The 14,738-nt window shown below is 37.3% G+C and overlaps 1 protein-coding gene across 2 annotated transcripts in view; it reads right to left on the bottom strand.

The window, feature by feature from the left end:
- Positions 1-14,738, bottom strand: part of SYT1 (synaptotagmin 1) — a 539,629-nt gene that overhangs the window by 202,169 nt on the left and 322,722 nt on the right. For both annotated transcript variants that reach the window (XM_059402413.1, XM_059402412.1), the window contains exon 3: positions 2,765-2,947. In XM_059402413.1, the coding sequence (XP_059258396.1) occupies positions 2,765-2,930 (166 nt within the window). In that variant the 5' untranslated portion in view covers positions 2,931-2,947. The remainder of the gene's footprint in view (positions 1-2,764; positions 2,948-14,738) is intronic.

The raw sequence follows: 14,738 nt of genomic DNA on the forward strand, positions 1-14,738 counted from the left end.
TCTCAGGGCCACTGCAGAGAGTGGAACAGTGGCTTGGGAAGAAATGAAATTAGCCAAGGAAAGAAAGAAACTAAGGGAGCATTTCCTAGTTTTTATTTTCCAGCTGACTGTTTTCTTGCTGCTAAACCGGAGGGAAATCTAATGCACATGATGGCTGTCTCTAAGTGGGAAAGGGTAAAACATGGAGGTATCACTGCAAGGATGGAAACAATTTGCTTTTTTCAGTGTGAATGACTCAGTCAAGCTCTGAAATGATTCTTAATGTTAAAAATTAAAGATTCTTAATAGGCTTTAATTTTTCAGCATCTTCAGGCCTCAAAGTTGAAGAGGGTGGTTCAGGAGGTAAGTTAAATAGACATTCAGTCATGCATTTATGCAGGAAGTAGACATGGAGGCCTCATATGTACCAGGCACTGCCTGGGATATAGCTGTGCAAAGAACAGACCCAACTCCTTGCTCTCCAGAGAGCTTACATTATTTTGGAGGGATCCAGAGCAATTTAAAAACAAATAATAAGGAGCACCATCTGCAGCACGATGCAAAATAATATGGTGAGAAATAGAGCAAGGGTGAGGACAGGAGCTTCTGGCAAAGATGGGGTGGGATGAGTGAGTTATCATTTTAAGCAGCACGGTTGGGAAAGTCCTTAACTAAGAGGATGACATTTGCACAAAGCCGAAAGGAGAAGAGAGAATGAGTTATGTGGATGTATGCAGAACGTTCAGTCCCGTAGTTAGTACCAGTGCCATGCCTCTCATGGGGTTTATTCTAGAGAAGGTGGTGTTGCAGATCAAGCAGAATATGCATTTTATTTGATGTTCTTTCTTTCTCTGCTAACTCATTTCTCATAAAGCAATCATGCTGATAAAATATTCAAGTGAGAGTTCGCCCACTCCCCACCCACCCCACCCCCGCATATGAATTTTGGTTTGTGCCTTGTCATTACAACCTCCAAGTTTCGTCAGTAGCACCAGGATCCTCCATCAACCTTGTAGCAGAGCAGGAAAAAGAACTTGGATTTCCCATCCTAGGGCTCCATCTATTGGTCCATCTCTACCTCCTCTAGATTATGGATCTTCCTGTGAGAAGGATAATTACTGGCCACTATACTGAGAGTGTCTCTCAGATGAACTTGAATTTGTTAAAAGTAGACCGATCAACAAATCGTTAGTCACTAACAGAAAAGAAATTGATTCTGTGTATTTTTTTTCTCTTGCTTTTTAATGTCCTTACAGAATAATTTTCTTATAAATTGATAAATCTCTCATCTGGATTACTGCAACATTCTGCTTTATCTTCTGCCTTTGACTTTCTGGAGCTCGTTTTCAACACAGTTGCTAGAGTGATCTTTAAAAAAAACCTGAGTCAGATCATGGGACACCCCTGCTCAAAACTCTACAAAGCCGTTTTATTTCACTCATAGTAAAATCCAAGTTCTTAGACTAATGCTCATGGCCTCACATGATGGGGCCTATGTTTCAAGTCCGAATTCACCTTCTGCCACCCCTCACCTCATTCATTCTACTAAAGCTCCCTGGGCTCCTTGCTGTTCCAAGCAGATTTTTCCCTAAGGGGCTTTGTCTGGAATTCCCAGAATTAAAATTAAAATTAAAATTTTGGAATTTAAAACTTCCTCCTCCATTCCCTTCAGGGTTCCTTACAAAAGAAACCAGCCCTGATCATCCTAAAAAATAATGTTTTTCCCCTCTATGCCCTTCTATATTCCACTTACTCCTCTTTAGTTTCTTTCTTTAAAAATTATTTTTATTTAACTTCAATTAAATAACATATAGTAGATTATTAGTTTCAGAGGTAGAGGTCTGTGATTCATCAGATTTCTATAAGACCTGATGCTCATTACATCGTGTGCCCTCCTTAATGTTCATCACGCATTGACCCCACCCACCTCTTACAACCCCCTCACCCCCCCACCCCCCACCCACCGCTCTTCCAGCAACCCTCAGTTTGTTTGCTATGATTCAGAGTCTCTTATGGTTTGTCTCCCTCTCTGATTTCATTGTCTTTAGTTTCTATCATTTCTTACTGCATGACTTACTGTATATATTTGCATCTTTATTGATTTGTTACTTTTTTCACTAGAATATAAGCCTCATGAGGCCCAAAATATATTTTTCCCGCATCTGAAAAAAACTCTAGTTCATCAGAACTGTTCAAATCTGAATAAACAAAAAAAAAAAAATCTGAATAAACAGACCAACCTATGTTTCAGATTTAAACGCCGCTGGTAGAACTAGAGCTGCCCTCATACACATGTATTTCGGTAGAGGTGCTTGTTTTCCCGAGGACAAAGAAAAACTGTGCAGAAACTTTGAAATATTAATAAGTGAAAGGAAACCAAGCTTGCAATATCAGGAAAGTACATTTTAGCTATTGCTTAGGAATAATCTATACAGTGGAATAATTTCATAAATATAAATTTAAAACATATACGACAATGCATTAACATGAATATTCTAGAGAAAAACAGACATTTAAAAAAAATACCTACCTGCATTAAACACAAGATACAATTTTTTTTTTAAAATAAACAGGGCTTTGAGATATAAAGTATACTTAAAGATTTAAAAAATTCCATTTTCTAATATTCCATCTTCTTATTGGAATGCTACCATGCCAAGAATGAAAAAAAAATGTATGTTTATAGTATGTCAAGAGAAATTCTGCCTTTTCCCCCGCAGTGGGTAAGGCCATTTTCAAACATTTCTTTTGACCCTACCAACCGACCATATGTAGTCGTACTCACATGGAATTTTATGCAGCTCATTCATAAACTTCTCCTTCAGCTTGGAAAAGGCATCTTCCTTTCCTTCCCCAGGACTGGCTGGCTCTGTGGCGTTATGGGGGAGAACGGTTGCAACAGTAGTGACTGGCGGGGCGGCCAGTGCCTCATGATGACTCTCGCTCACCATTTTAGGTGCCGGTGAATCTAAGAGAGGAGGGAAGCAAACTAAATAAATAAATAAAAGAACAATTCAGAATGGCTTAACTGATCTCACATCAAAGGTACACCAGAGATGAGACACATCAGGGGGTGCACCTGTTCCCTGGGTAACTAGTCCAGCATTAGCATATTACTTTATGTTGGTTCATAAAGTATTTATGGAACCACCATGGAGAGTCTTTTCCAGAAGGTAAGACCAGGCGTACATCCTGAAAACCCTCTCCTAACAATAACGTGGGAGCTCTCAAATCTATTAGCTGTTTATACCACCGAGTATTTACTGTGCGGATGTGATTTCTAATCCGTATGTTACAGGACTGTGGATGATGAAGCAGTTGCTTAGAACATACATGCTCTGTGCTCTCAACATTTGTGTCTTATAAGAGGAAAGAAAGATAAAATATTTATATTGAAAATGTTGATGAATGATAGCATGTATCAAAATATTAGTGAATTTTAAGATGGTTGTAAGTCACACTGTTATGACATTGATACTATAAGATGTCATGAGTGTCAAAGAGGAGTTAGTTCTTGATTCTCATTTATTGATGGTACATTTCCTTCACTGTCTTTTTTTTTTTTTTTTTCTTTTTGACATTTATAGTGGACAATACTGTGACCAGTAGTTCCCTTGTCTTGCTGGGAAAATGTTGGGAGCCACTGTAAATGTGGCAAGATTGACTATATACATCAAGCAACTGATGATGAAACCTGCCTTGTCTGTCAAATCATTTCAGTTTATTCTATTTGATTATATTATTGAATTATTCTGATTTTAAATGTTTACCTCCAAAGTGTTTAAAAACAAAAACCCAATTAATCCTTAAGGTAGCCAATGAAAAAAATCTAAGCCCTTGAATGCAGAAGACCTCAGTTCGAGTCCTCTTCATAGCTAAATGGATTCTGACAAGGCATCTGACCTCTTCATTTATCTGCCTTCCGAAATATGTAGAAGAGACCTGCCCTGCCTAGATTTTTCTCAGTACATGTGAAGTGTTCTATAAATTTAAAGAAGGTAATCTGAAGAGGTAGGCTTGAAGTCCTATTCTCCAACCTAAACATACTCTGGACTTTCCTAATTTTTTTTTCATTTTTTATTTTTTATAAACATATAATATATTTTTATCCCCAGGGGTACAGGTCTGTGAATTGCCAGGTTTACACACTTCACAGCACTCACCAAAGCATATATCCTCTCCAAAGTCCATAACCCCATCCCCCTTCTCCCAACCTCGACTTTCCTAATTAATTTTACTGTATGACTTAAGATTTCAGGCAGTGCTCATAAGAAAGGGAACAGGATTTGGGGCAGAAGTAGATAAATACAAACATGTCTGGGCAAAAGAAACTCCACAGTCTCAGCAGAAAAGTTGATGGACCTATGATTTGCAAAGAAATGGAGATAACCAGCAAACAAACAAAGGATTTTTATAAAATTAAAAATTTTTTGTGAGTTAATTATGCATACTTAAAATATTTAGTGGAAGTACACTTGAAAGCAGAATAATCTCAGATGTGTGGAATTATTATTAGAATCTGAATCAAAATCCAGAGATTTCTGGATCTCTTAAAAGGAGATGAGGTCTGAAGCTAATAATACACACATATAATCAATTTTCATTTTATAATATAGTCTCTTTTTAAAGCTTTTAATTTACTGCTAGTAGCTACTAATAGAACCTGAAAGGGGAAAATCAGACTGATGTGGGCTTAAATCTTCTTTGTTCTTTAGTTTCTTCATTTGTAAGGTGAGAGTGGTCATACCAAAGACATGACGTTTTTGAGCATGCAATGAGATAATCTATGCAATGAATTTAGCTTTCTATGTGTCGATCAATTGACTCAGTCCTCCCGCCTCTCCTCCTTAGGAATACTTGGCAACCCAGAATTTTCCAGGTTGTGGAAAATTGTATTTCTCCAACTCAAGGTCACTTTCTAAAAGATTTTCATTATTTTTTTGGATTCTATTTAGCTTAGGATCTGTCTGCCTGCAGAAAACTGGACTTCTGTTTGCATAACTTAGGAGAAGCTTCGGTACTGATCATACCGTAACTTCTATATTTCATGCGCGTCAACAGGACTAAAATTATATACACATACATACACAAACACATCCATATGTATGAAGTATTAGTATGTATGTATTCAAAAACTGAATTTGGTCCTCTGCTGTGAGAATCACTAGATATGATATGCCTTATTACTTATCTCCACAGGTTGGTTGAGGATATTTGAGGGATCATGGTTTACTGTAGGATTAAAAGAAAGTATTGCATTAAATACAAATACATATATATAACAGTGCCATCATTAAATTAAAACTATGATGTCTATGTTTCCACTCAATTTTGGTCCTGTTCTGGAAGTGGGACCCTGTTGCTGGTTATCTGGACCTATCAACTGCTACCTCAAATGGCTATACAATTGTTTCTAGCCTTTGTGCCCTGGGATGGTTGGGCACTTTGCCACTCAGGTTGTTAAATATTTTCATGTTCCCTCAGCTTATAATGGAATAGAAAAAATTTCAACATACAAATTGAATGATCTGAAAGGCTATTTAGAAGCCTCAACGTCTGGAAGATGGACTTGAAGTTTACTCAGTACATTTTTTAAAAGAGGCAACAAATGTTTCTGTAATTTCCAAAAACAATCCTCTGTAGTCGAAGGTATGCTTTACAAGTGTTTTATCAAAACAAAGCTATAAACTTTAGCTCTTACTGGTCCATGATAGTATTATCTGTATCATTTCTGATATTTTTAAATTAAGGAAAGATTCTAGAGACAGTGCTCCTTTTAGTTAATGTATACCACTGTGAAATTAAAGTCTTTCATAAAAGACAAAAATATAATGGGCAATTAAGGATCTAATATACTGACAAAGAAAGACTAATAGTTTATTTAATATTATCTTCTTTGTCCTTTATATTTTGAGAGATGATGCTGTTTGTAAATAGCAAAACTAAGCACAGTGACATGGCCCTTGAATGTATATTTGTGGAAATAAGATGCTGATTTCTTATTTTCCATCATTTTGTAGATGGAAAAGCTATCTAATTATTTGGTTCTGCCTAATTTGATAACCTTATATTCTTTTATATAACATTGATTGCTTATTCAGAAAAAATTTATGGTCTACCCAAGTCTTGATAAAATAATAGACAAACGTTATTGATACCCACTAAGTGGTTTAGATGTAGGAAAACCTAGAGTTCCCATGACACTCCCATGAAAGGTATAATTACCACCCATTTAATGGTGAGAAGACTAGGGTCTACAGACGTTATGATTTGGTTCAAAGTCAGACAGTAATAATTAGTAGAGTTGGGATTTGAACATGGATGTCTTAGCTGCTATAGTGTTAGGGACTCACACACTGTGAGACAAGTATCCAATAAAATTGTGGTTTTCAAAGGAGTTTTTTACTATAACCCATAATAAGAACTACATTTTACATGGTGCGCCAGCATACAGGATATGTATCTGATATCTGATATCTCATATCTGATATCTCATATCAACATCTCACCACCTAGATGTTCTAAATGGAACAAAAACTTGATAGAAAAAATGCTTGTCTTCATTATGTATGAAATATTCTGATATACTTAGCTTTTCTCACTAAAAATTTTAGTTGTACCCCCAAATTGTATACACTGGTTTCACCATCCTCTAATGTTGAGATCCACAGTTTGGAAAACCACTATAGAAAGGACTTGGGAAGATACAATAAAAATTAATGGGGCTAATGAAAACTAAAGATGCCGCTTATTAACCCACTGTGTGCCAAAATACTGTCCTTGGCATAATACTCTCAATTCTCATCACAACCTTGAAAGGCAACTTGGTCTTATTTTACAGGATAAACTGGGTTGCGGAGAGGTTAAATGATTTGTCCAACGAAGATTTAGCCTAATTCAAGGTTCTTTCTACCGGTCTTCTCTCATAATAATACTGGTCTATTATTAAACAGTTAAATCAGTATTGGAAAGGTATGATTTTCTTTTGAATTGATTTACCAGTAAATGGAAAACACAAGTCTTCTTGCCAATGGGAAACAGATTGCTTAATTTTAGAGGTGGAGTCATTGAATTGGTTAAAGTGGAATTTGGCCTCTTGAGGTATGTCAAGAGAATTAATATTGAATAAAATTCCCCTGTAGGAGAAAGTTTAGTATGAATGAAATGAGCAAGCAATTCTCAAAGAAATATACATCCTCCTGACAGATAAAATGTGTTTAATTTTACAATTTTACAAATAGCCAAAACCTGAAAGTCAAAATAACAATGAACTAATTAATATATATTCATTTGTAAATACGACTAAAAGTAGATGTGAAGGGAAGGGGTTCAGAAAAGTGAGCAGTTGGGTAAGACCATAGAGTAGAAAATACTTCATGGCAGCCAAAGTAATAGGACATATAAAAAGCTATAGAAAAGCTCATTCTTTTTTCTAGGAATTCACAAGAAAGAATTAATCTGAAGTGTATAAACAGTTTATAGAAGTTTATTGTAATTTATTTGTCAGAAGAGCAGAAACTAACAGACATTTTAAATAATGGTAATCCATTAAATGAAGTTACTAAAATGATCTTAACAGTAAATATTTGCAAACCTAGAAATACATTAGAGTGTTAGATGAAAAAAACAAAGTATGAAACATTAAATAAAGTATGTCCAGTTTTTCTAAATAAAAACTCCTGTATAAAAGAGGTTGGAAAGAAACATTTAAAATGTTAAACTTGTGGTAGAATATTCATTTTTTTTCCTGTATGTTTACATATTTTAAATTATACAAAGAAAAAAACCTTTAGCACTGTTTGCTCTTAAGAAAAACGATCTTGCAGAAAGAGTTTAATTTCCTAGTGCCAGATTTTCAAAAACATACTTTAAAATATAGTGTAAAAGCTAAATTGTAGGAAGTAATGATTTAGTTACACATTTAGCAAATACAGTGTACAAAATGGCCACCGGTTAAAATACAGTGTAGAAAAAATATTAAGGTATCATAGAGGTTAATACTTTTGTGGTATAAAATGAGGAAAATCAGGATTTTGGTTGCCATGACAACTTCCCTTTGTCCCTTATATTCTTCTAGTAGGACTTTAATTATGTCTGTCTCTAGGTCCATAAATTGATATAGATTTCTCAGATTATATAGTGAGCTAGTCTGTCATTCTGCATAAACGTAATGGTTTCAGGAGAAAGCAGCATTTTCATTTCTACTGAAGTATTGTATTTTATAATGACAGCATGCAAAATTGAAAAGCAAACAGGAGGGGGGCGCCTGGATGGCTTGGTCAGTTAAACATCCGACTCTTGATTCAGGTCATAATCTCAGGGTTGTGAGATCGAGCCCCACATTGGGCTCCATGCTGGGCATAGAGCCTGCTTGAGATTGTGTCTCCCTCTTCCCTGCTCACCTGCCCCCACCTCTCAGAAAAAAAAAAAAAAAAAAAAGGAGTAAACCAGAGGAAAAGGTCAAAGGTCAAATAGACACTGAAAATATTACTTAAAAAAGTATTCTAATGCAGAAATGCCCCGAACTGAAAGTAACTATTAAAGTAATTATATAAAGAGTCCAACAGATATCATAGAATATGTTAGAACATATTTTTGAGATGGAGGGCAGAATGTTAGTGATTTTATCTCATTAGAATTTGCCTTGACCTTCTGTAGGTATAAGTAGAAACCACGTGCATCTCTCCTTCCTTTCAGAAAGGGGGCCCATGGTTTCAGAGAGTGCTGCCTACGGACAGCTCAGAGCTGAGTGTTCTCCCTTAAATAATTGCCCTTGTCTGGGAGGGAACTGCCATGCCCAAGGTTAAACCCACTTCCCCACGGACAACCTACATTCAATGATTGCCTCACCAGGATAGCATTCCCCCAGTAAGCTACGTTGGACTCAGAGCAGCTTCCCAGGGAATACAACCTGTGGCACCCACTCTGGAAGATTTTTGGGGGGAAAAAAAGCCCAAACCACTGTGTGCCAAAATACTGTCCTTGGCATAATACTCTCAGTTCTCATCACAACCTTGAAAGGCAACTTGGTCTTATTTTACAGGATAAACTTCACTAAGTGAAGTCTAGCAGCATTATCAAAATCTTCCACAAATGTGCAGACGTTTGAAAGTCAGGATTAAGGTATATATTGTCTCTAGTTTGAATAGATACTGTCTCTTGAAGGAAGAGGAAACCTGGTCCCTCTTACAGCAATGACAGCTGACTCCGGCGATAGTCCTAGTAAGGGTAAGAGATGAAAGGTGGCTTTCCAGCCTTGAAGCAGCTGGAGCACAACAGGCCACCTACCTTCAGAAACCATAAAAAGTACATGCTCTTGGATCTTTTTCTTCTTTTTTTCTGAAATAGATCTAGTTACCTCCAGGTTTTACCCATTTAGTCACAAAAGCCTCCTAAGAGGCACAGAGCGAATTTTGCTGAAGAGTGTGGTTCTCAGGCAGTATCTGTCATAAACACTTTGCACCTTGACTGTAAGTGGGTCTGCTTAGCTGTACTTTGAGAATAGAAGCTGCATCCCGCCCCAACCCTAAAATACCACACTACAAACACCAGAAAGGTGTGTAGATGTTTATACCGAAGGTGTCTGTGGAAGGGCATGAGCAGGAACGTTCACCGGCTGCATTTCCTAGGAATCTACTTGTTCATTAACTTGCCCCTTTATTGGGGAGGTTGAGGCGGGACTGACCTACAGAGAGAGCTGTATATATTTAATGTCTACGACCTAATGGGTTTGGAGTAAGTATACACCCAAGAAAGCAACACCACAATCTCTAGTTCCTGGCTCTATACAAAGGGCTGTAGGTCTTTTCTCTGCCTCCTTGTAAACTGTCTCGGCCACCGACAGCCATCTTGGTTCTCCTTATTTCTCTATTTTTTCTCTCTTTTCTTCTCTTGGATCAAAATCCTCTGCTCTCCTTATCTTGGCTTTTCTTACCTTTTTCCCTTCAAAGGGGAGAACAATACTTACTACGGGTTTCATTTATCAGGTACTGGGCGTTCAATGTATGTTGAGTGTCTGCTGAGCCCTGTGCCTTATGTGGAGGCAGAGAAAAGGAGAGTAAGACCCCAGTTCTCACCTTCAAGACAGCCCAGGAGTTTCTCCCGGCTCTCTTTCCCGCCGTTACAGAAACTCAATATGTCCGTGATCGTATCTCTTGATGCCAATAGTGGTAAATTGCAACTCACAGTTACCTTCTTGACATAGTGAAACAACTGGAAACATGACTCCGATTGCCAGGAGGCAGATGAGCGAGAATAAGAAGTAACAAGTAGGACCAGGAATTAGGGAATTTGGATCCAAAGGATACATGTGAGGTGCTTCAAACAGTAGGATAGCTTAAAAGGCAAACATTTGTATTAAAAACCAGAGATCAGACTCTTTAAATGGCTAGCTATTCGTACTAGAGGTTGGAAAATTTGGACTTACCCAGTTCCACTTTTCATATTTTTAATGTGAACTGTTTCTTTTATTTTTAAATTTTTATAATCTTATATTTATCTATTTATTTATTTTTGATTTTTTAAAATTGTTCTGTTATGTTAGTCACTATACAGTACACTATTAGTTTTTGAGGTAGTGTTCCATGATTTATTTCTTATCTTTTAAAATACAATTTAGTTTTTTAAATTTTTTAGTGTTCATCTACTTCCATTCTCGTCTCCCGGAGACCAGCAAAAGCAGTTCCTCAAGATCCATCTTCCTTAAAGGCAGAAGGATACTGGGTATAAGAATTCAGTAATCCTCTCATCTCACTCTAGTTTCGAGTGTTTAAAAAAATAATGTCCTATGTCAAAACCTGTCATCACTCTCAAGGTTTATTTCCAGGTTGGCCCAACTTGTTCAAAATCATTATTTTCTATTTTAAACTTTGTTTTCTCTGGAGAGAGACTGGTGGTCTAACCTTGGATCCCGCAGATAGTGGGTGAGAGACGTACTCGAGACGTGAAGCCTAGTGCTTACCTGCTTGTAATTCCTTCCCAGGGAAATTGTCCTGCTCACAGGCTCTAATAATGGGCGACAGTCTGGGTAGATTGCATGGCCACCCCGTTGCAGCAGAGTCACAGCGGATTTCAGGAAGGATGAGTGTCTGACTCAAGGACAGCTCACTTAGATGTGGGCCTGAGGCCAATGGCACTATTTTAAGATTCTCTCCCTCAGGGACTGACGCTATGAAGTACTCAGAAGAAACTGAGGCAGAGAGAGGAAACATGCTCCTTGTCACAGAATTAAGGGGTAAAGACAGGCGTCCAAGCCCGGGACCACAGTGCAATGATGTTCCTCCTGTTTTTCCTGCTTCCTTGAGCCCAGTTTGTAGTACACTATAGAAACGAATACAATAGGAATTGGGGTATCCGTCCCTTGCTATCGAGAAAGCATAATGAGAAGTAAAACCTACCCTTTAGGTTCACTAGGTTAGGTAGTTTTGGGTTTTGGGGGCTATTTAAATTGATAAGCCGGTGGCAGTGATTCTGTGACCAAGTCTCCCTGCATTCATAACTACGTGCGTGTGAAGACTGGTAGAACTGATGACGTGCGGTCATCTGCAGGCCTAGACAAAGGCCGTGGAGACCAACTGAGAATTGAGGGTTTGGAACATTCAATTAAATGCACTTTTCCACATTTTTGCACCTCAGAAATGGGGATTTGCCTTTTGTCTGTGGCATCTTACTCTCTGGCCAGGCCCAGGGCCTTTTCAATCTGCCATCAACGTTCTAGTCAACAAATCCTTGAAAGGCCATTTGAGGAAGGAATCTGCATACGGGCTGTGGTCTGAAAGCTTTCCATGAAGCCTACACAGTTAAACTGGGAGAATGAGAGTCAAGTGTCTGGAAAGATTTTGGAAGCATTAGTGGAGCAATATTTAAAGAAAAGCTTGATCTGACACTGATGGTAGCACACAGGGAAATGGTGTGTAAAAAGAGATGGGCCCCATTAACTCTGAATTGAGAACAGGTTTAGAAATTTTAAGAACTTAAGCAATCTATTTTGCTTTTAATTTCCTCATTTGTATGTATAAAAGTGACACAAAATAAAATCAAAGTGAATGATTTTTCAGTAAGTACAGTGATAAACCATTTCGACATAGTTGAATTTGTACATTTTTTTCATGTATAAAGTAATGGTGCTTCTTGTAATTAATGGTTTCTTACAATGCATAAAATATAGATTTCCTACAGAAGAGAAAGCATTAGCATTGTTTACAAATAGTGTGTTATAAAGCAGTGAACTTGATAAAATTTTTAAGAGTTTCTCATTCCCAGAAGATCAGTCACCACAATTATATTTAGCAATTGAAAGCAATATAAATTTAAGAAGAACCAGCTAAAATAAAAATAAATCCATGAACCAAATGGGAACTATATTTAGTACTACAATATTTCCCCCTTCAGACCTATAATATAGAGAATTCAAAGCCCAAGTACTAAATTACTATGAAATGATACAGAAAAAACAAAAAAACAAAAAACTCTCCCACTTACAATAGGGAAATAAATCTTGAAAATTGGGATATGAGAGCAGTTTTAAAAAGCATTTAGTGAACTCAGAAACTAAAGATTGTTTTTCTAATTTATTGTGTACTTATTTCTCTACTAATAAAATAATTTATTTTTTAAAAGTTTTAAAAGCTGCCATTTATTTTAAAAGCATCAGTTAATGGAGAACTTTGATGGCTTGAAAGGGTCTCCTAAGATTTTATTAAGAATGGCAGAGCTGGTGTCACTTCGTGGCTCAGTCAGTTAAACATCTGCCTTTGGATCCAGTCATGAATCCCAGGACCCTGGGATAGAAACTTGCATCAGGCTCCCTGATCAGTGGGAAGCCGGCTTCTCCAGCTCCCCCCTGCTTCTCCCGCTCCCCCCTGCTTCTCCCGCTCCCCTTCCTTGTACTTTCTCTGTCAAATGAATAAATGAAAAAAAAAGAAGAAAAGGGGGAAAAAAAAGGACGGCAGAGTCATAATCAAGAAAAGCTAACAAAATAGACTTCCAAGTGAATTGCAAAGATTTCAAATGTATATCACAGCGTTTTAAAAATTGTATGATAAGGGTCCAAATCTCTTTTAAAATTTCTTTGCTAGAAAAGGTAGACATGAAAACCTAGAGATGAAATTGATCTTGCATGGATCAATTTAACATAGTTTTCAGTGACAATGCTCATTGTGTACGGTATTAATTGAAGTGACCTCTCTTTAACTTCGGCATAGTAAGATGAAACTAGATGCTTTTGGCAGTGATTGAAGAGAAGCAGCGTAGCCGGATCAAGCCAGTTGGCTCTCAAAATGTTTTCTATAGAAGCTGCAGATAGATAATTTGGAATCCCATTCTCCATTGCTTTGCTGAAACTCAGCTCTGAGCTCTTGCTGTTTCTGAGCGGCAGGCACTTGAGAGAAAATCTAAGCTTGCAACTCAAAGCCCTCTTTTATCAAACTGTGTTCAAACTGTCATTGTTTTGTCACACAGTGAAGCAAAGCTTAAAATCGATCCAGGCACAGTTCAGATTGTGGCAAAGATGATGAAAAATTCTGCAGTCTACAGTTAGAAATAGTGTATTAATAAATAACAATAGTAACCCTTTCTAAGCCCATACGATCAGACAGACATTTTTATAAGAGCTTTAAGCATATAAGCTCATTTAATGTTCATAAAATAAACCCCGTGAGTCAGGCAATATTATTATATCTCCATTATAGATGAAAATATGCCAAATTTTGCACAGCTAGTAAGTGTTGGAGCAAAGATTTAGAGTGAAGCAGGCTAGCTCCAGGATCCGTGGAATTCTGCCTCACTAATAAATGAATGGAGAGATGTTGAGTGAATGAATAAATTGGGTGCCTACAATGTGTCTGACATGATACTAGGTGCTTTGGATAAATTTCAAGTAGTTCATTCACCATCTGTATGCTTGGGAATGCATACAGATGGTTAGAATCCAATGTGTTATATATTGTAGTAGAAATAATTATAGGAGGCTACTGAGAGATGATACCAGACAGAAAACCATTGAGATTTAACCTATCTGAATGAAGTGGGGTCTGAAGACTTAGTTTATATGCTAGATATAGACCTGTAGGTGTATATGTATATCAGACATGAAATATAGAAAGTGGTGATTTGGTTATTCTTCTTCCTAAGTGCTATCTTCTGTTGTGTGCCAACTAATTAATTTGGGGGCATGAGACCTCAATGGATAATACCCACAATTTACAAAATAATTATAAAGTTGCATGTCAACTGCTTACCTAATAGCTATTCACTCTTTCTGATTTAAGATAAGCCCTATTTTTTTCAGGCAACTGTTTCCTTATCCTCCACTCATGGATAATCTTCATTTGTGTCTCTCTCTCTGTGTATGTATCATTCATGGTCATCTCATTGTTTTTGTCTCTGGTTGGCTTAGGCAAGGAAGGGCAGGTGATCCAGTTCAGGCCTGTTGTGATGGAGAGGAAATCTGTTGGGTGACTTCTGAGGAAGTTTTTTTAACTCTGAAAAATGGATACACAGAAACCAGTCTCTCTTCTGCTGGTGTTGTCTGGGTTTGTGTGTGTGACTTGGAAGAGCTTGCAGTCATGTGATCGTGAGAGAATCTAGCAAAGAAGCCTGATGCTTTACAGATGCTGCTCCTGGATGTTGACTGTGACCCTGACCCTCATGATGTTGCTGAGCTGCTGTATTAACTACGGTTATAAACATCATACCTTGCAACTTCTTGCAATGGGAGATAATACATTTTCCTTATCCTTTAATGTATTTCGTGTTGGGCT

The sequence above is a fragment of the Mustela nigripes genome, chromosome 6 (genome assembly GCF_022355385.1).
Source record: "Mustela nigripes isolate SB6536 chromosome 6, MUSNIG.SB6536, whole genome shotgun sequence".
Taxonomy (NCBI): domain Eukaryota; kingdom Metazoa; phylum Chordata; class Mammalia; order Carnivora; family Mustelidae; genus Mustela; species Mustela nigripes.